The sequence below is a fragment of the Nicotiana attenuata genome, unplaced genomic scaffold (genome assembly GCF_001879085.1).
Source record: "Nicotiana attenuata strain UT unplaced genomic scaffold, NIATTr2, whole genome shotgun sequence".
NCBI lineage: Eukaryota > Viridiplantae > Streptophyta > Magnoliopsida > Solanales > Solanaceae > Nicotiana > Nicotiana attenuata.
Window position 1 is genome coordinate 57,246 of NW_017673976.1, and position 20,560 is coordinate 77,805.

At 38.1% G+C, this 20,560-nt stretch overlaps 1 protein-coding gene across 1 annotated transcript; it reads right to left on the reverse strand.

The window, feature by feature from the left end:
• Positions 1-1,037: 1,037 nt before the first annotated feature.
• LOC109217745 (rootletin) lies at positions 1,038-13,169 on the reverse strand. The gene is made up of 3 exons (XM_019382013.1): positions 11,972-13,169; positions 10,167-10,853; positions 1,038-1,987 (listed from the first exon to the last, which is right to left on the reverse strand). The coding sequence occupies exons 1-3, from the start codon at positions 13,052-13,054 to the stop codon at positions 1,403-1,405; spliced, it is 2,355 nt and encodes a 784-aa protein (XP_019237558.1). The 5' UTR covers positions 13,055-13,169; the 3' UTR covers positions 1,038-1,402.
• Between the last annotated feature and the right edge of the window lie 7,391 nt (positions 13,170-20,560).

A 20,560-nucleotide genomic window follows, 5' to 3' on the forward strand; every position in this document is an offset into this window, starting at 1 on the left:
TACATTTGTTGACTAAAATTCGAGAGAGTTTAGGGTTAATAGATAATTAAATGATTAATTTCAATAACTACAAACATAATTTAGTAATTATTCATATAAGAGATACTTAGGTTAATAAATTTTCTATATTAATATTTCATATGTTAGTTTACAATATTTTTCCACTAAAGTGACACTACTCTAAATGGTCATGAACAAAGTCAACTACCATTAGTTAAAATTTATTATCAGTATTACTACACTAAAGGGCACTACATTACAATTACGGGCACTACATTATAATTACGGGCACAACATGACACTAAAGGATACGAAACAACAATAAGTCAAATATTAATATACGTACAACAATAAAATCCAAATAACATTAATTATTCATAAAATAACAATTTATCTATTTTACTAATTTTTTAGCACATAAATAATCTAATCCGGATAAAAAATAACAAATTAATTAAATCACAAAACAATCATGAAAAAACCAGACCACAGTAAAAAATAACTAATAAGCATTGTTTATAGCAACTAATAACATTAGTTATTCATAAAATAATAATTTACCTATGTTACTAATTTTTAAGAACATAAATAATCATATCCGAATAAAAAACAACATATTAATTAAACCACAAAACAATCACGAAAAAACATAGACCACAGTAAAAAACAATATTAAGCATTTTTTATATATGAATTTTACCAAAAAGTAAGCCGGAATATCTCGATTTAAAATTTTTTGAAATGTGAATTTTATGATTCGGGGGCCGAAACGAGCAATCCACTACACGATAACGCCTTAGATCCGGCATTAGCTTGCTAAAATATGTAGAAGATACACTTTTTGTAGGACGGATGGGCTCCAATGGGGATTTTTTGCTTTAAAAAGTTGGGGAGGGGACCGCTGAAATGGGGAAATGAGGGTTTGGGGAGTTACTGGTTTTCTGATCGGGGAAGGAGATGGCTCGCTTTTTTAAGTAGGTATAGCACATGTATACTGACTTTTTTCTTCACAAAAAAAAAAAAGAAAGAAAGAAAGAAAGAAAAAAAGTGTGGCGCTAAGAAATGATCTTAGACGGAGACCTTTATACTAAAAACAGTACTAGTTACCACACAAAGTAAAAGTAAGCCAAAATGAATAAAAAGAAACGATGCTGAGCCTTCCTATTTGTTTGTGCGCCATCCAGTCTCCGCCTCAGCAAGGTAATGCAAAGGAATCAAACGCCCTATAATCATTAGGGCTATGCTCTCTCCAAGAAGGTCATTTTTGTCTGTTACACCCTTTGACAAAAGTCATCATCACCAACAAAGCTCCCCCACAAATGCTTTTATTAATGGTCAGGGAAAGCTCCCAGTAAACCCAAGCCATAAGTCTTCCAAATTTCATAGTTAAGTTGCCAAAGATTCATGATGCCACTATATTTGCAGAAGCAGCCAACTCTGCCAATTGCTTGCCACCAAGCATGGATACAAGCTCAGATGATATGAGAAGTTTCGGCAAATCTTCAATTTCTTCTTCCTTGAAATTATAAATTGGTTGAAGTTTTCTTGCTTCAACCTCGGCAGCATCAGCCTCTGCCATTAAAGCCTCAGCTTCTTCCTGGTGACCCAACTCCAAAGCCGCTGATCTCTCAGCTCTAGCCGCTCTAGCAATTAGAATTAGCCTCTGGAACCTAATCATAGCCAACTCTTTTTCCTTCGATGAAATCTGCACTTCAGTTTCCTGCAGCCTATCAACGGTGTGGCATATTTTCTCCTCAAGCTTCTTAAGCTCTAACTTAGTGCTGTCCTTTTTGCACTGTATTTCTTCCTTTTCAATGCACAAGGCCTTAGCCTCTGCAGCTAGTCGTGCTGCTTCTTTAAAATTTCTTGTAGTAGCAGCAACCTTCTTCTCTGCCTCCAACTCTGGAATTCTCCTGTCAATGAAAAGAAGCCGCTGCTTACAGGATTCAACTTCCTGCTGGATACTTGACTTAGTTGAAGATAACTCCTGCAAGTGGATATGCAAAAGAATATTAGAGAGATGGAAATTGAAGAAATGTTAAAGCATTTTCCAAGCATTTCACATTAAATTAATGAAAACTATGACCTTCATTAGACTGAAAGCCAGTAGTCATGCTTACAACTTTCAGGTACTAGGTTCCAAAAATAATACTTATAAGTCTTGCTTAGTGTTACTATCAGTTGCATATAAAATGCGTCCATGAATACATTTGATGAGCCCCAAGAAGCTCAAACATTTCAAATGCAATACTTGTTGAATATCCCATGCATGAACATGCAATTCTTCAAAATACTAATGCTGATATTTATTAGGGAAAAGGCACAAGTACCCCCAAACCTATGACCGAAGTTCCAACTACCCCCCTAAACTTTTTTTCCCCATAATTATTTGCACCTTATAGTACTGACCTAGACCCAAATGTGAAAACACCTCCTTCAAGCGCGTAGGAACTTAAAAGAAAAAGGCAGTAAACTACACGAAATGGCCACGTGTTAGTCTCAAAGCTAATTTTCAAGAGCCCTTCGTCCAAAACACACTTGACTTTATGAACATATTACCACCCATTTTCAAGAGCTTTAAATTGATGTTGGATCTCAAAATTCAACAAAAACTAAGCCAAATTGGCACCAATCAAGCTCAAATTTCAACTACAACTCCACAACATCATCACCAAATCCAAGTAATCAATTTGACCAACAACCAAGAATCTCAAAAAAACACATTTTTTTATTCTTTAAGATTCTTCAACAATGGTGGATTCGAAATTCTTTCTCCATTTTTCGAATCTCAGTAGCAACTAAGGATCTAGAATGAGTTTAGCACTTGAATCTCAACTTCAACAACTTTTGAATATGCTTAGCGCCTCCAATTCTTTTTCAAGCTCATACAAGAACAATAACGATTGTCATTTTTATTTTTTCCATTATATTTTGGAATTAAAAAGAAAAAAAAAAGGAAGAAAATGAAATAGATTTAAAAAATTATTAAAAAATTGCGAAATTACATGTGGCAGCGCGTGTATTTCTTGTCTACCAAGAGTTTGGTTATCTATGCTACGTCACCACTTAGGGTGGCATTTATTATACTAAAATAGTTCAAGGGGGTAATAGGACCCCCGAAAAGGTAAGATATGTAGTTAGAACTTCGGTCATAGGATGGGGGGTACTCCCTATTTATTATTTGTAAATCATAAGCTTTACACACATTGTTATACATTTAAAACAAAGTTTGACCTATGTAGAAACACTCTAAAGATTAAAGAGTTCTAGGACAAGTCAAATTAAGACAGAACATACGTGTAGCCAACATAAGAAGAATGAACTTGATGTGAGATTAAATGGGATTGTGATGCCTAAACGCGGACAATTTAGATGTCAGTTTTTCAAGAGATTTGCATGATAGATGAAGATGTAACAAAACAACAACAACAACAACAACAACAACAACAACAACAACAACAGAGCCAGTGGAATACCACAAGTAGGGTATGGGAGGGTAATGTGTACGTAGACCTTACTCCTTCTTAAGAAGGTAGAGAGGATGTTTCCGATAGACTCTCGCCTCAAGAACAGTGAAAAGGAAGCAATAAACAAATAATAGCAGCAACAAGATACTAGGCAATGGAAGCAAATGGCAAAGCATGCAATAGTAAAGATCTAGGAATACGAAAATAGATGAAGATGTAACACATAAAGTTAAAATTTGATGGCCAAAATGAAAGAGTGCTAGAGGACGTATCATGTGATAGAGGATACTTACCAAAGTGAAAAGCAAGGTTTATAGAAAGGTTGTGAGACCAGCAATGCTATATATGAGCGAATATTAGGCCCATATACGCAAGAAGAGTATTGCAAAAATGTAAATGTTAAGATGGATGTGTGACTCGGGCAAAAGGTGCAAGTAGTGCACGGAGGGAAAATTGTTTGAGATAGTTGGCCATGCCATACGAGGACCTTCAGATGCATTAACCAGTAGATGAGACACCATGATAGTCAAAGATATTAAATAAGATGAGGTAGCACTAGAATCGCATGGAGGAAAGTTATTTCAAAAGACTTTCAATTTCTTGAAATCCAAGAGTGAATCATAGGATAGAATGGAAGCAAAGTATCCATTATTGTCGCACCAAATAAAACTCGTGATTTGTTCCAGAGGACAATTACTGAGTAGTGGGACAAGTCTAAATGTGGAACGAGTATAAAGGATTCATATAACCAAGTAGTTTGGGATTAAGGAGTAGTAGTAGTTGTTTTTTTATAAGCACCTCAAAGTACTTTCCTGGCATAGTGTTTAAAACTATAACCACAATAGATGATGCTTTCATGTAACTTCTCCACTTTGTAGTACCTTACTCTTAAGATTTTAACTACTCTAATACTCTTTTGAAATGAATTCTGCAATTAGAATTCTTATAAAAAGATTTCAAAAAAATACAAAAACCTACACTAATAAGAGGAAGTACTTCGTTAAAGACGCTCTTTTGAACCCTGGCAGCATTTGACATACTGCAATTTCCATGATTTAAAAATGAAAAAAGAGAATTCAGTTATTCATATGGTTGCTGACTTTCTAAGTGTTTACACAGCTAAAATAGTAAAGTGTTGTGCACTACACGAGATCTTAGCCAAAACACCGAGAAAGCTATAATAGCAATCTGTCAAGCAACAGAATGCTGGTGCCTGCTAATTTGAGTACCGACTCCTGAGCAAGAAGTTGCTATCCAGATAAAAGGTTTCTCCCCAGATTGCTAGTGAAGTTTCTATTCAAATAAGATTCACCAGCTAATATGTGTTCAAGCGCATGTATCCCCCCCCCCCCCCACCCAACCCGGCTCTCTCTTCTCCATATTACACCAAAAAGCCAAAATAAAAGGACTCGAGCTCTCATCTATGAATATCTCAAGTTCCTTCCTTCCTTCCCAAATGAACCACCTACACAAGCTGGGAGTGTTTCTCAGGTCCTCCTGCAAGTTTTATCTTTATGTTGCTCGGACTCTCCGAAAATATTGCCGGGTGCGTGTCGGATCCTCTAAAAATAGTGTATTTTTGGAGGATCCGACACGGGTGCGGCATCATTTTGGAGAGTCCGCGCAACATAGGTTTTACCGATTTATTTCCCTCCAAACAGAAGAGGTTTACCTGATTGTTCTGCCTATTGCTCACCTTACTCCAAATATTCAAGAGCAGTTACCAGAGTTGAGACACCATTGGGCAGTGCAAAGGCATATGCCCTTTTTTGTAGGTTGACCACTTTAGCATCCCTTTCAAGGTTGTCATATTTGCTGCAGAAGGCATACCCCTTTTCTGTAAGTTGCTTTGAGTCAACAGAGTCTCATAGGTAACGACCTACTGTTTGTTGCTTAACAGGAAATGCAATTCAACCCCCAAAAATACGCACAACCCTGTTGTAGAATGCCTGGTTAATGGGCATCCGGTCCAATCAGAATCGGAAAACCCAACAAGGCTAAGGGACGTTTTGAAGTGTTCCTTAGGCAAAATGTAGCGTGGTAAAGAGACTGCATAAACTGACAAACCAGATTCACCGCATGAGAAATCTCAGGCCTGGTGACTGTTAGATATTGTAGAGCTCCCACAATGCTACGGTACTTGGTGGGATCGGCGGAGGATCCAGTTGCTTCATGAAGCCCATGCTTTTGAGCTAGAGGAGTTTGTACGGCTCGAGAGCATAACATGTTGCTGCATTGCAAAATATCTTGAGCATATTTACCTTGACTGAGGTATATACCATCTGGAAAATGATCTGCTACCATGAAGGAATTGAAAACTCTTAAGAAAATAAACTTAGGAGCACACGTGAATTGTATTGCTTCCATACCTTTTTCATACATCTGGTATGCTCAACAGTGCAATATATACACATGCATGTTGCTGCAACAGTTGAGTCATTTTAGGACTCCAAAAGCTAGAGTTCTTCTAATCTAAATACAATGCAATATAATCAACTTTATCTCTACTGTTACAACACATATTTGCACACAACTACAACTCTACAGCAGCCCAACTCTATCGTATCTCTAACAGAGACTGTCTCATTCATCTATCAATATCAAGACATAAATTTCCTGTCATTTCCCACTTTTATACGAGTACTTGCAAAACTAATCCCATAGCCCTCTAATGTGTTTCCATACACATGTTACATGAGCAGAGAAGCTGTACAAGAACTCCTTAAAGGATCCTCTTCATTTGCAGAGAAAGCTTCTATTGAGCAGCCTGAGATCCATAAATGAACCTCTGATATACCTTAGAATGTGAATCACCACATTCCAATGACTGTCACAAGGAGCTTGGAGAAACTGGCTAAGAACACTGATAGTTAATGTGATGACTTTTTTTAAGGTAATAGTGAATGAGATGTCTTGTCGTGAGATCGTAAAGTTTTATTGAGTTTGCCAACAATATTTGATAACGAATGGAGTCCGTAGGGCTCCCACTATCCAGGAAGAAACATAACATTCGGTCCATAGGAGTATCAACAGGTTTGCATTTAAACATGCCAGTTTCTTTCAATACGTTCAAAGCATACTTCCTTTGTGAAATGACAGTTCCATTGCTGTACTGCGCCACCTAATGCCTAGGAAGTATCTTAGTTTACCTATGTCTTTGGTCTGAAAGTAATCGACAAGATGTTGTTTAAATTGAGTAATGCTCTCATGATCAGACAGCAATACTTAAATGTCCAAACCATGCCCTTGGTCATTGCGTGGGACCATACAAAGATCGGCAGGAGACACAATAACCCAGAGTCCCTCGGAGCAGGGAGGTTGCTCCATGTATACCTCCTCGACAACTTCCCCATGAAGAAAGGCATTTTTGATATCCAACTGATAAAGGGATAAATGAAACATGGCTGTCATGGAGATAAGGAGGTGAACTGATGCAATCTTCGTTACTAGAGAGGAAGTATCACCATTATCAAAACCATCAATCAGAGTATACCTCTTTGTTACCAATCTAGTTTTGAGAGGATCAACCTCCCCATCAGCACTCATCTTGACAGTGCACATCCAGCAACATCCAATTGCTGTTTTGCCCGGCAGTAAAGGAACTATCTCCCAAGTACCATTATAATGAATAACAGTCATTTCCACAATCATAGCCTGACGCCAACCTAGATGAGCCATCGCCTCTGCCACAGTCTTAGTTATTTTGACAGTGTATGATTTGGTAACAAAGGCATGAAATGAAGGTGACAAATGGTAATAAGTCACGAAAATATAAACAACATTAGTGTTGCGTGTAGTTCAAATATCGTTTCGAAGTGCAATAGAGAGATCAATATCATCAGATGAGGGCTTGACCGAAGCACGGGATGTCAATAAAGCAGGCAACTAGTCACTCAGTGGACATTGTTTAGTTATCATGAACAGAAACCTCTACTGGATTAGCTGGTGGAGGGTTCTTGAAGAGGAGAGGAGCTAGAGTGAGAGTTTGGAGACAAGAATTGGAACAAGAAGGATCTTCGAGAAGGCATTTTGACTTAGTGAATTTGGTGAGACGCATGGGATGTCTCGAAAAAGGTTACATCTGCTGAGATAAAGTACTTGTGTAATAGTATCATAGAATTGTAACCTTTTTGGAGACACGAGTACCCCAAGAAGATACATTTGATGAACTTTGATTGAAAACCTGCTTAATTTATCAAGAAAACCCTCAACCTGCAATCGCATATCCACAAGCGAACCACTCCAACACAAAATATCGATCAAGATAAGCTGGCATGCACCAATTCAAAATTGGTATAAACTTAATACCGATGGAGCATACAAAAAATGTGACAAAAATTCAGGAATAGGAGGAGTGTTTAGAGATCACACAGGAAGTTGGATCATTGGGTTCCAAAAACAAGTTACTACCATTTCTCCTTTACATGCTGAATTGCAGGCAATATACGAGGGGCTCCAAATTGCCATAAACTTCAACTTTTTCCCCCTTGAGGTGGAAACAGATTCAACAGAGGCCATCAATGCAATACAGCATGACCATATAGTTTTCTCTAACATTGTTTATGCATGCAGATCATTAATGCACCAGCGGAAGGACCTCCTGCTTCGACATAACTTCCGTGAAGGCAACCAAGTGGCGCATCTACTAGCTAAGGACGTCACCAGCAAAAACTTTAAGCAATTCAGTTCGGACAGGCCAAAGCTCCACGCAATTCCACCTCTTTTAGTGAAGCTACAACTGACGACGGAACAAAATGAAGTCTGCCTTTTGGAAAAATCTTTATCTACTTCTGCTTGTAATATGTTAAGAACATTAGGTAACCAAAATATTGCTTGTGATATTCCACCAATGAGTGGGAACTTTTCACCTATTTGTAACAAGCTAAATGACTTCTAGCTAATATAATATATATTCCGTTACTATCAAAAAAAAAAACCCAGTGTATTCCCAGAAGAGGGGTCGGGTGAGGGTAGTATGTAGGCAGACCTTACTCCTACCTTGTGAAGGTAGAGAGACTATTTCCGGTAGACCCTCGGCTCAATACCCAGTGCAACGGCATATTCTCAAAATTAATATACGAGATGTTTCTGACCCACTCTCCACATTCTTGCAATATGGGCTTGTGTGCTGAAACAACTTAGGCAAGGTTTCTTGTTTAATGGCTCTAAGAACTTCATTCCACTCTGATGAAATTAAATATTTGTCGATTCTATAGGTTTTGTGCACTGTTATCTCCTCTCTCCCAAAGTGTACAATCCTCCCTGCAAAGTAAATCTATTAGGGTAATATCCTGTATAAAATCAGAAAAAGCTCTCATGGAACTTGAGCTTCTTGTACATATCTGTACTTGGTGAATCTAGCAACATTAAAGTCCGCCCAATAACCAAGGGCAATCTCATAATCCTCTTATTGCTGCCAATTCCATCCACAACTCATCCCTTTCATTTTTTGTGTGTGCTCAATATACCACCGTAAAAAAACCATCTAAATTCTTCTCTCACACTTCCAAATAAACAAGAGATAGAATAATTCCCACGTTGTTGTTCTAAACTTAAAAGCCTTTTATCTCAAATTACTAAAATCCTCTCCCAACCCTGCTACCTTCAGCTTTATGTTCGGCCCATGCAGCCCATCTATTACCCCAAACTATCTGGAGAATGAGCCAAATGTTTTGTAAAAGCAATTTAATCCTAGTATCTTGAGAAGTTAAGAGTTTACGATAAGTAGAAGTAAAATATGCACTGGAAGTTTAGATAGCATAACAAGAGTGAAGTTGAGGTGAAATTAGATGGTATTGAGGATTCTAAATACATAAAATTTAGATATTTATACTCAATATTTCAGGAGAATGGTATGTAACAACAGAAAACTAAAACAGAATGACAGAAACAGAGGTGTGCTATGAGAATGCTAAGCGACAGGCAGATACCTAACAAAATGGAAGACATGAACAGTTGTAAGACAAGCTATGTATGGGAGAGAATGTCGTGACTTTAAGGCCCATATCAATTAGATTAGTGTCGCAGCAATGCGAATGTTAAAATGAATGTCTCCTCAAATGATTACATCAGCAGAAAGGCACAAGTAATATACACGGAGGATAAAATGAGAAAATGTCACAGGAGATGATTTGGTCATGTCCTGCACAAACGTCCAAATGCACCACTCTAAACTATGATGATTAAAGGTGTAATGAGCAATACCTAAAGTCTCATGGAGAAAGTTGTATAACACGTGCAATTTTTTAGAATTCATGCAGAATTAACAAATAATAAAATACAATGGAAGTAAAAGATCCATATAGACAGTACCGGCTAGTGATGATTAATGCTTAGTCATGTTGGCGTGCTTGCACTAGGTCCGGTGTTTACTAGGAGTCCTTTGGTATGCCCACAGACTTGTATGTCACTAGAAAATGTATAGAACTTTGAACTTCCAGAGTTATAGAACCTCAAACTATTGAATAGTGAGATGAAACTGGTTCAAGTGGAATAGATTGGATAATAAGGATGCATATAACTGATCCCGAGTAGCTCACGATTGAGTAATTGTTGTTCTAAGTAATTTAAGCCTAATAAATTATGAACAACATATTTTCACTTTAAGGTTAGAATGCAGAAATAGTGCAATTATCTTATTTGACGTAGATATTGCTCTAATAGGAGAATCTGAATACAGATACTCAAAGCAGAACTAACCTGAAGTGAAGATCTTGCAGCAAAAGTTTCCTGTTTGAGAATTTGCACGTCCTCTGAGATCCTTTCTTCACTTTTGGCAAGATTCACTCTATAGGCCTTGGATTTCGAGATGAACATCGACAGACTTTTTCTAAGACCAGCAACTTCTTCGTACATGTTTGCTTCATCCGCAGCACTCCTGGAAAGATTCTTAATCTTTTCTCCTCTGGATTCTTCTTGAGAAAGGTAGTTATCAATATCCTTCTTTTTTCTCAGCAAAACTTCATTCTCGACCATTAGCTCAGAAAGGCATGACTGCAATTTATCATAATTATTATCTATACTTGCTTGAACCTCTTTAAAGCAAGAGACAACCCCATCAATCCTATTCTCAACTTTTTGAATGAGAGCATCATTTTCTGCTATTTCTGCTTCCTTCTCTTTCACTAAAGCAAGCAGTTTCCTCAATTCTTCGGCCAATTCTTCTTTTCTCATGCAAAGAACATCTATTTCCCTTTGGTCATCCTCCACTGATTGATCAATGGATTCATTCAAAATGGATTTAGCTTCATGAACTAGTTGGGATTGAATTTCTAATTCGAACTTGCTGACTTCTATGGCTTCAACTGATGAAAGCCACTCAGCACTGTCTTTTGAAGACATTGTTTCTGCATTCATGAGGACTGAATCTGCACTACTTGCAGCTTCCTGAAAAAAAAATCATCAAGTTAAAAAATTTCAACCTATCTGAATTAAATCAGCTGAAAATACTTTACACACAAGAAATGGTTCTAACATCAATACATGTTTCCAGTAAAACTTACAACATGAGAAATACAATAGTTCAGAAGATCTTTTTTTTTCCTTTTTTCTTTTGAGACCAGTATTTGAAAAAGTTCAGGAGGAACAATTACTTTATACAATGCATTTATTTACATGACTTAAGAAATAATGGAAATACATGATTATATTACGCCAGAGTATCTAGCAAGTCCATATCCATATGAAAAAACAAAATATGTTTTTGTTGTATCTGCTCTTGCTGGGGTAAGTAGCATTACCTTACCTAGAATAGACAGTTCACAAGTTTTTTCCTATATGATCGTGGATCGTCTTACTCAAATCCTCTTTAACTCCTTCCGCTTGGCTCCACTTCTGAAGTAATGAACACTTACACAACTTACTTTGGTGTGCCAGATGTTCCGCCTCATGAGCCATTAAATGGGACTGCCATCTCATCTGAATTGACCACTTCCAATCTCAACAAACATCGTTTTTGCTCAATGCTATAGCGAAGATGTGTGTAATCAGCCTTAATATATAAACTTTCTTTTTTGGGAAAAAGGTCATATATAGAACTTCACATGAGCTCCTTAAGGTGGAATACGGATTAAGATCTAGATTTTACCATGTAGAGAGAAGCCTTTACAAGATTGAAATAATTATGACACGTGTCGTATTTGTGAAGAAGATTATAACATGTCATAGATGAAGAATTTAGAATTAGATAATCCCTTGTTTAAAATTAGATAAAACCACTACTATAAAAAGGGAAACAATTTGCTACCATACAGACAATGGTTTGAGCAGCCTAAACACAGATACATGTAGATTCACCTGAAGATCCAAATTCAAGCAGAGGAAAATAAAGAAAAGAGAAAATAATCATTCAGATAAGTGCTATGTTATGCAATGCCACCAAATTACTTAAAAATGATGACTAGAACAAATTTGCAGAAGCATTTTTAGATGGAGGATAGTAACACAAGGAGAGGAAAACAAAAAAGGTTTATCAACTTTAGCAACCAATAGTCTGCATATCTCACCTCTGAAAATCTTCTTAGCAAATAAACACATTCCTCCTCAGCTTGAATAAGTGAGTCAAGAACCTCCTGCATCTTAGTGTCAACGACATCACAGTATGTCTCGGCATCTCTGAGCAGGATGACCAACCGATCCTTCTCCTTCTCTACCAAAGCAAGATTTTCACTGACCCTTTCAGCGGTCTCGAAATCCTCTGCCTCGCAAGCTTCATCCAGCTTCTTCTCCAACTCCCTATGGCGGGAAGATGCCCCATTGAAGTCGTCGACAGCTTTTCTTCTCCTATGGATAGATTCTTTCCGCATTGCGGAGACCGACGTTACTGCCTCCCGCGCCAACTTAAGCTTGTCTGCAATGCTGGCCCTGATTTGCTCGAATTTCAACTCAACAGGGTGTGCTTTAGCATTTAGATGACTAGCATCCATATTTTCCGAAATAGGAGTAGCCGACGCCAAGTTACCATTTCTGTCAGAGTCAGTGCCATTGGAATCCTGCTCTTTGGCTGCAGTAGTAGAAGTGGGGATATTGTTTTCTTGCTGCCTCAACTCCTCAGCTTCCTCTTCAAGCTTTTGTTCTTCATGGGATGCGGATACTATCTCATTGAGATGGGTATGGGGCAAGGGGTGAGATTGTGGTCGGTTGTCAGAAGCATAATCTCTATCTCTGCCATATCCTATCCTTAAACCAGCTTTTTTTCTTCTCCTACTGGAACTCTGCCGAGATAGTGCCGGCAGATCAGATGGAGATTGGGTTTCATCTTCTTCTTCTTCGAGCAGTAGAGATTGAGAGGGAGTCATCAGAGTGAGATCCGAGAAAAGATTCTCATCAAGGGGTTCATTGGATACAGCAGGAAGCTGCATAGATATAGATGGGGAAGAAGCCGATGCATCGGCATCGGCCACGGTGGACAATTGCCCGACATCTGCACCCGGATTGAAGAGAACCATCCCCTCAAACAGCGAACCCATTTCGTCTTTCTTCGAGGAGTCCTCTTTAGTCATCGATTCCATTTCTGCTTCCTCCCGTACGGCCGTCGTTCTACTTCGCATATCTTCCCGCAATTCCTCCGTATTAAATTCAGCTTTCATCTTCAAAGGGTAATTATCTTATAATATAAGATCTAATCGGGGAAAAAGTATAATACTCCTACAAAATAATTAATATAATATGAGATTTAAGGGAATCAAAGGTAACCAAAAAATAATCAAAGGCGAGTTTCATAAATATCAAGCTTCGGTTTGGCCAAATTTAAAAAAAAAAATACTTTTAGTCAATAGTATGGTTTCCGTGGCAGCGGTTTTTACTATTTTGCTTATTGCTATTACTTCTTTTTTATTTTTTTTCAAAGTCAACGGTCTTTCAAAACATGCTCTTTATTTTTGTTTAAGATAGGATTAAAGTCGCATATACACTTTCCTTTCCAAAGCTCAAAAAATTATAGTCAATAGTTCTTTTCCAAAAGTACTTCGAAGCTCTATGATTTTATGCTTGATCAAATTATTTGTGAATTCTTTGTTGGTACTAGAAATATAGTTTGTATTTGAACAATTTTTTCAAAAAGTATTTTTAAGGTCAAACTAAAAAAAAGGGCGTGTACATATCTATTTAACAATTACTATCAAACAAAAATAATTTTAATTTGTTTTATCAAAGACTATAATAAAAATATTTCTTATTTAATTTGAGAATTTATAATATTTACAAAAACAAAATGTAGGGAAGACAATGGAAAAAACTACGCTGAAGCCATAAGAATAAACAACATTTTAACGGATAATTATTTTTTTTAATGATAAAGGATAACTTTGTCAAAAAACATAGTAATAAGGGTATTTTAGTACAAAAAACTTCTTAAGAAATTAAAGTAGTGAACGTAGAGATCATTAATTCCTATTTCATGACCTTCCGAAGCGTCAAAAGATAATGTTAGTCGTGGCAGAGTAATGAATATTAGTCACTAGGTCATTTTCGATGGGCCCACAAATTTCAGGTTAATCGGAGTCTGTTAACTTTTTAGCACCGCTAGGATACAAGTGGCCATGCATAGCACGAGTAAGTTCCATATGGTTGTGCATAGTACTCTTATGACCCTGAAATGCCAAAATAATGATGTTCGTCATGGTAAGTATTGCTCACAAGTCAGTACCAATGATTCTAACAATTTTGCCAATCGAAGTATGCAACAAAATTCAAGAAAATCAGCATGTATATATTACACAAAAAATGGGTATAATCATTAATTATGTTTCATGTCCCTAAAAGTAAAAAAGCGATGTTACTCATGGAGTGTATTGTTCACTAGACCTTTTTCAATGGACCTATCAAATTTCAGGTCAGTCAGAGTCCGTCAATTTTTTGAGCACTGTAAGATCCAAGCGGTCATGTATAGCATGGATAGGTTCCATGTGGCCGTGCATAATATTCGTATGACCCCAAAATGCCAGAAAAATATTCGTCATGGTGAGTATTACTCACATGATAGTATCCAATGGATACACCAAATTTTAAGTCAATCAGAGTTCGGCAATCAAATTCATGAAAATCATTATGTATATAAACAGACGAAAAGATGGACATAATTAGGAGTGTACAAACGGAATCGGAATATCGCACCAAACCGAAAAGTCAAACCAACCCGATTATAAAACCCGACTAGGTTAGGTTTGGTTTGATTTGGTTTGGTATTGAGTAAAAAAATCCGAACCGAACCGACATATAAATATATAATTTTTATATATGCTTTTAAGAATTTATACAGAATTTTCTTTAAAAAATATCTAAAATATTTGGGATTCTCTTATGGGATATAATATTTAATAGAATATGAAGTGCTCCATATTTATTAACCTTAAATAATGGATTGTATGATCACTTTCTTATCAAGTATAAACGAAATGCATCAATCTCTTTGTTCTTCCATATTCATATCTCAAGATATATTAAATTCTTATATCTTTTTCAAATTTGAAGTGGTTATTACTATTTAGGTATCATATTGAATTTTGTGTTTAATTACTAAAACCTTGAAAGTGTACATCAACGAAAAATTATTGTGAGACGACTAAAAAATTAACTATCATGTGTTACTAAGAAAATTTTTCCATAAGAATATTTTAATAGAAAATATGTTTGTAATTTTTAAAAAAAAATTTACTAAGCATATATTTAATTGTAGAAAAATCAACAAAAGTAAGATTGAAATAATATTTAAGTAACAGAAAACTCGAAAAACTGAAAAACCCGACAAAACCGAACCAATCCAAATCGATATAGTTGGTTTTTTGATTCGATTCTGATAAAAATCGGACCAACCCGATCCATGTACACCCCTAGACATAATCATCAATTCCTATTTCATGGCCCTGAAATGCCAAGAAATACCGTTAGTCATGGTAAGCATTGCTCATTAGGCCGTTTTCGATGGACCCACCAAATTTAGGTTCGTCAACTTTTTGAGTACCGGTAGGATCCAAGCGGTCATGCATAACACGAATAGGTTATGTTGTACATAGTATTCTAATGACACCAAAACGCCAAAAATGGTCGTCATCGTGAATATTGCACATAGGGTCGTATCTGATGGATCTATAAATTTTTAGGCCATTCAGAATCCGGCAACCAAATTAAGGAATACATATAAATGATGATTTCCAAAGCATATATCGATAAGAGATATGATACTGTCGTATGCAATATAAATTACCCAACTATGAATCGGGGTCGAATTCACTGGGAGTTATAAGGGGTGTTAGGAGTATATACTTGAAGAAAGCGAATGGATTAACTAAATTTGCACTTCCACAAAGAGTTATGATTTCTACTTCTACTACTACTCTAATGATTGCAAGCTAAGGAAAATAAACTAGAAATGAACGAATATTGTTGGTATTTTTCCTTAATAGTTTAAAAGCCTGGGGATGTGACCATACCCTAGGTGATCGCCTAATGGGATAGAGAAGTTAATACTTGTTTTGTTGATTGAGGTGTATTGTAGCTCTCAACTCTATATTACCCACTCAATACCTCTCGGTTAGAGAGTGATTTTGCCCAATTTGGCTTTCTCAAGTCCAAATGGGTATGAAACCAAATAGCTGATATGAGTTCAAGTCGGGTTCTTACTATCTCTAGTTTGAACCCTTTAATTAGCCTAATCAATCTCTCAATTAGCCTAATTCTTTGTTAGCTAAGTTATCCTAGACTAGGTCCCTCTTTCTCAAGTTGAGACTAAATCAAAAAGGCATGAATCAAAGTTTGCAACCGTTAATTCTAATATTCAAGCATGAACTAAGCTAAATAATCAACACTCAATCATAAACAAGCATTATATTAAATACCCATAAGGTTTTCACATTAGCGTTGGGTCATAACCCTAGTAAGAATCTAACTACTCATAATGGGAATTGAAGAAAATAAAGAATAAAAACGAATTAAACTCATAATCAAAGATTAAAATGATGAAATATAATGTTTAAATACTCAAATAATCACAAACTTCCTAAAATTGCAAAAGGTAATGGCTACAGTAGCTTTGAACTTCCAAACTTGACCTAAATTTGTAAAACTCGTCTATTTATAGTAGGCCAAACAAAAATGCCCCTCGAGGTTTTGCGGCCGCACAATTTCATGTGCGGTTCGCAAATTTCTTCAGTTGGCAGGAGAGTGGATTCTGCAACCGCCCATTTCTGGATTGCGGCTGCAAAGCAACTTCTGCAGCCGCACAATTCTAGAGGCTCAAAGGGGTTGACTAGGGATAACGACATTGGTAAACTCAAACGGGCCAAGGAGAGCCTACAATCACTTCTCAAACCAAGCAAAACTTAGGATTTCACCTTGAAACACATTCGGGGATAGTTCTAGCCCCTTCGCACGCATACTTGGACTAGCAACAATTTATCCCACCCCTCACGCAATTAGATTGTAAAAGAGGATAGAGTCGAGAACCTACAACGATCACATTCAAGTTTAAAGATCACTATGGTCCGAATACCAAAGTCAATCTCAAGAGTCACAAAGTCATTAACTAGACTTATTTCTTTTGAAAACCTTGTCTCTAACCATAAGCACGTAGTTAGGCGTGTTGGTGCCAAATGAAGCATGGTTGACTCTTCAAGCATGACTTAATTAGGTCTTTTATTCATTACTACTACTATTATTATCTAAACACAAAAACAGATTAGTTCCCTTAAGAAGGTTGTCACGCCATCCATCGTTGGGACGAGTCACCCGGTTCACATAACAACTACCTTGGAAAGAACCGTTGCATTAAGAAAACCAAAAGCTTATTATCTACTAAAACATAAAAAGAAGCTACTTAACAAAACAAGAACTAATATGGAAACAAAAATAAAGAAGCTAAGAAAAGAGAGAATTTTATCAAATTATTACATGCCAAATGTATCAAGGTGTACCAAATATGTCAAATAAATTCTAACCCCCCGAATAAAAATAAGCATTGTCTCCGATGCTTAGCAAAATAAGAGTAAAGGAGTAAAGGGTAAAGAAAACTCCCTATGGCTCCTTGGACATCTCTGTGTCCCCAGCAATGTCATCGCCTTCCAGATCAACAAACTGGATCTCATCATCCTCGAATCTAAGTGTGGCTGGGTTCGCGAACATCTAACGTACTACCTCAGCAGTGTCGGCAGCAAGGTTTGGCTCTTCAAACTGGCCACCTAGTTCTACCGGTGCAGATGGGCTGAAGGATTTGGGGCACACTGGTGCGGGTCAAGCAGCATGTCAAAAGGAAGGTCTCCGACTGTAGCAATTTTGTTCACCTCTCTCCGGAGCTTATCCACTGACTTCTTGCTAGCCTGGGACTTCCTCATCTTCTTTACTTCCTTTCCCAGCTCTTCAATCACCGACCCGTGTTGTACCAAGGTGCTCATAACTGTCTTCCGATTTTCCAAAATCTTCTTTAGTGTCTCATCAATGGTCGAGGGAACCTGAGGTGCATGAGAAGTGGACTGCGCTGCAACAGTACTGGACAAGTCAGACAGCTTTGCAGTAGTTGTCTGTATCTAGTTATTGAGACTCGCCAATATCTAGGAGACTTGCAGTGTAGATAGTGGGGCAGTAGGCATGGGCACTGACCTTAGAGCTGAGGTGGAAGTTGTGGCAGGAGCTGTAGTAGAGGCTATGGATGATAGCGGAGGCATAGCTGCGGCACTGGAGGAAGGCTTAGCCGAAGTGGATGGAACATCAACTGTCTCAAAAACTACGATGAAAGCTAATCAGACTGGCCTGTAGTGGTAGGAGGCTGAACTTTCTTCTTCGGGTTGCTGGCATCCATCAGTGAGTACCAAGTAAAAGGCTTCTTCGGCTTCACCTTTGTCTCATAATCCCTCGGCTCTACCTTTGCATCGGTGAGATATTCTGTAATAGCGTTGGGATACGGGTAGGATGATTCATTTTCCCGTGCAATCACTGACATGTTGGCCTACATCACAGCACACACATTGATTGTGTACCTGGCCATAATAGATGCCATAAGAACTGCACGACGAATAGGAAGGTGAGTTTTGTTCTGGCACGGATCCAACCTGCTGCACACAAATGTCTACCACCTATTGCCTCAAAACTCAAAGTGCTATGCTGAATAGGAACTCCAGCGGTAATCCATGGTGGTAGTGGCCCTGGTGGTGCTAGAATCTCAGCCAACCAAGGTCGTACTTACTCTCCCAGTGCGCACTTCTCTAAATACTCCTTCGTCTCAACATTCTCGAAGCACAAGTACGTGTTGAGTGTGTGCTGAACAAACCTCACCTTGAGGTTACGTACTTTGGTCACCTTCGTCCCCTTTTTATATGAGCCACATTGGCATAGAATCACAGACAAGGTATTCTTTGGCATCCATTACACTCTGAGTAAACCATATCCACCCCTTGCGTGACCTGAATTGTCTCAAAATGGTTGGGTTGTACCTCTCCAAATTAGTCAACAGAAATTATAGCTCAAGAGTTAGCGACCTCACTGGCCACCACATATGGAAGCTGGTGAAGGCGGCCAGGATGACAAAGCGGTCCTCCCAAACCTCTTTCTTCTTTGATATTTCAAGGCCGGCAGTTGTAGCATCTCCCCCTCTGCCATCATCGGGGATATCATGAACTGGTGTATCCTGTGCCTCAGGGATTGGTGTAGCCGATGGCTCAGAATCCTGACTAGCACTCTCTGATCCATCGGAAGTGCTATGAGATGAGGACGGCTCATCCCTGAGTTGGTATCTCTCTTGCGGCCTCGACTGTATGGCAGGCTACTCCTGAACAGAGGCTGTGTTGCCCTCTGACACTTCCCTAGACGAGACATATGAGCTAGTCTCAGAGAGGCCTACACCTCTCCCTCTCCCGGCTATTGCTTTCTTCCTTATTGTCTTTGGTTGGCCAAGGGTTAAGGCACTCTTGCCTCGACCCTAAGAAGATTCACCTCTCCCTTTTGAAGTGTCGCCTCGTCCTTTGGATCGAACCATTGTCTGTATTCAAGAAAAGGCAATTGTTAGTTGCAATTCGATGTTCAAACATATATGGGAGACATGTGAGCACAAGAGAAACTATAAACACAGTGGGAGATACAATTGAATCATGCCAGCAGGGGTAAGTGATCTGCGGTCCGCATAATTTTTCTTGCGGCCGTAGATGGAGAATCACGGACCGCACATTTTTGTTGTGCGGACGCAGAAATAAAGTGCGGTCCACACAATTTGACTTGCGGCCGCACCTCTAAAACCCAAAAATGCCAACTCTCTGATGATAGAGAATCGGCCAATGTGCGGCAACAACAGAATTTCTCCAGTCCGCACGATTAAACTTGCGACCGCATATTGGAGCCTCAAAGTAAGGAGTCTCTGATGACAGTAAATGTGTTGTTTTGCGGCCGCGATGGGAATTCTATGGGCCGGAAATTTTAACTTGCGCCGCAGATCCTTCTTCACTAAGTTGCCCTAAATTCTGCATCTGCAAACCGCACGAATTCAAGTGCCAAAAATTACGTACAGGTCAAACTTTTCTACCTAGGTTTTTCAATTTCTTGCACAATTTGACATGGAAACATTATAAAAACATGAAATTACACTAACCCAGTCCTGATAGAGCATATATCAAGTTAACCCAATTAAGATTTACCCCACATGGACACACAATTGAACTCGAATAACAAATGGCTTAAAAAGAACTAACAATCTACAAATTAAACTAACTAAAAATATTAACGTGAAATTGAAGCATACCAGATAGAGTGTGTGTAATAAGTGACTGATCAAAGTGGCTGTGTGTGGACAGATGAAATCTCCAAGAAAATTCAACAAAGCACAATTTTTATTTAGAGAGTGAAAAGTGTAAATTTGGCCCTATTCCTCTATTTATACTTATGGTTTGCTATGGGAAAGAAGGGCAAGTGCAGCCGCACATTTTTATGTGCGGTCCGCACTCTATTACCTGGGGACCTCATCTCAGATTTTCATCTGAGGTCTCATGTGCGGCCGTAGAATTCACGTGCGGTTGCAGATCGACCTTCGCACTGACAGGCTAAAACTTCAGAGAGTTGGTATTTTCAACATCTCAATTGTGCGGTCCGCAAGATAAATGTGCGGCCGCAATACGCTG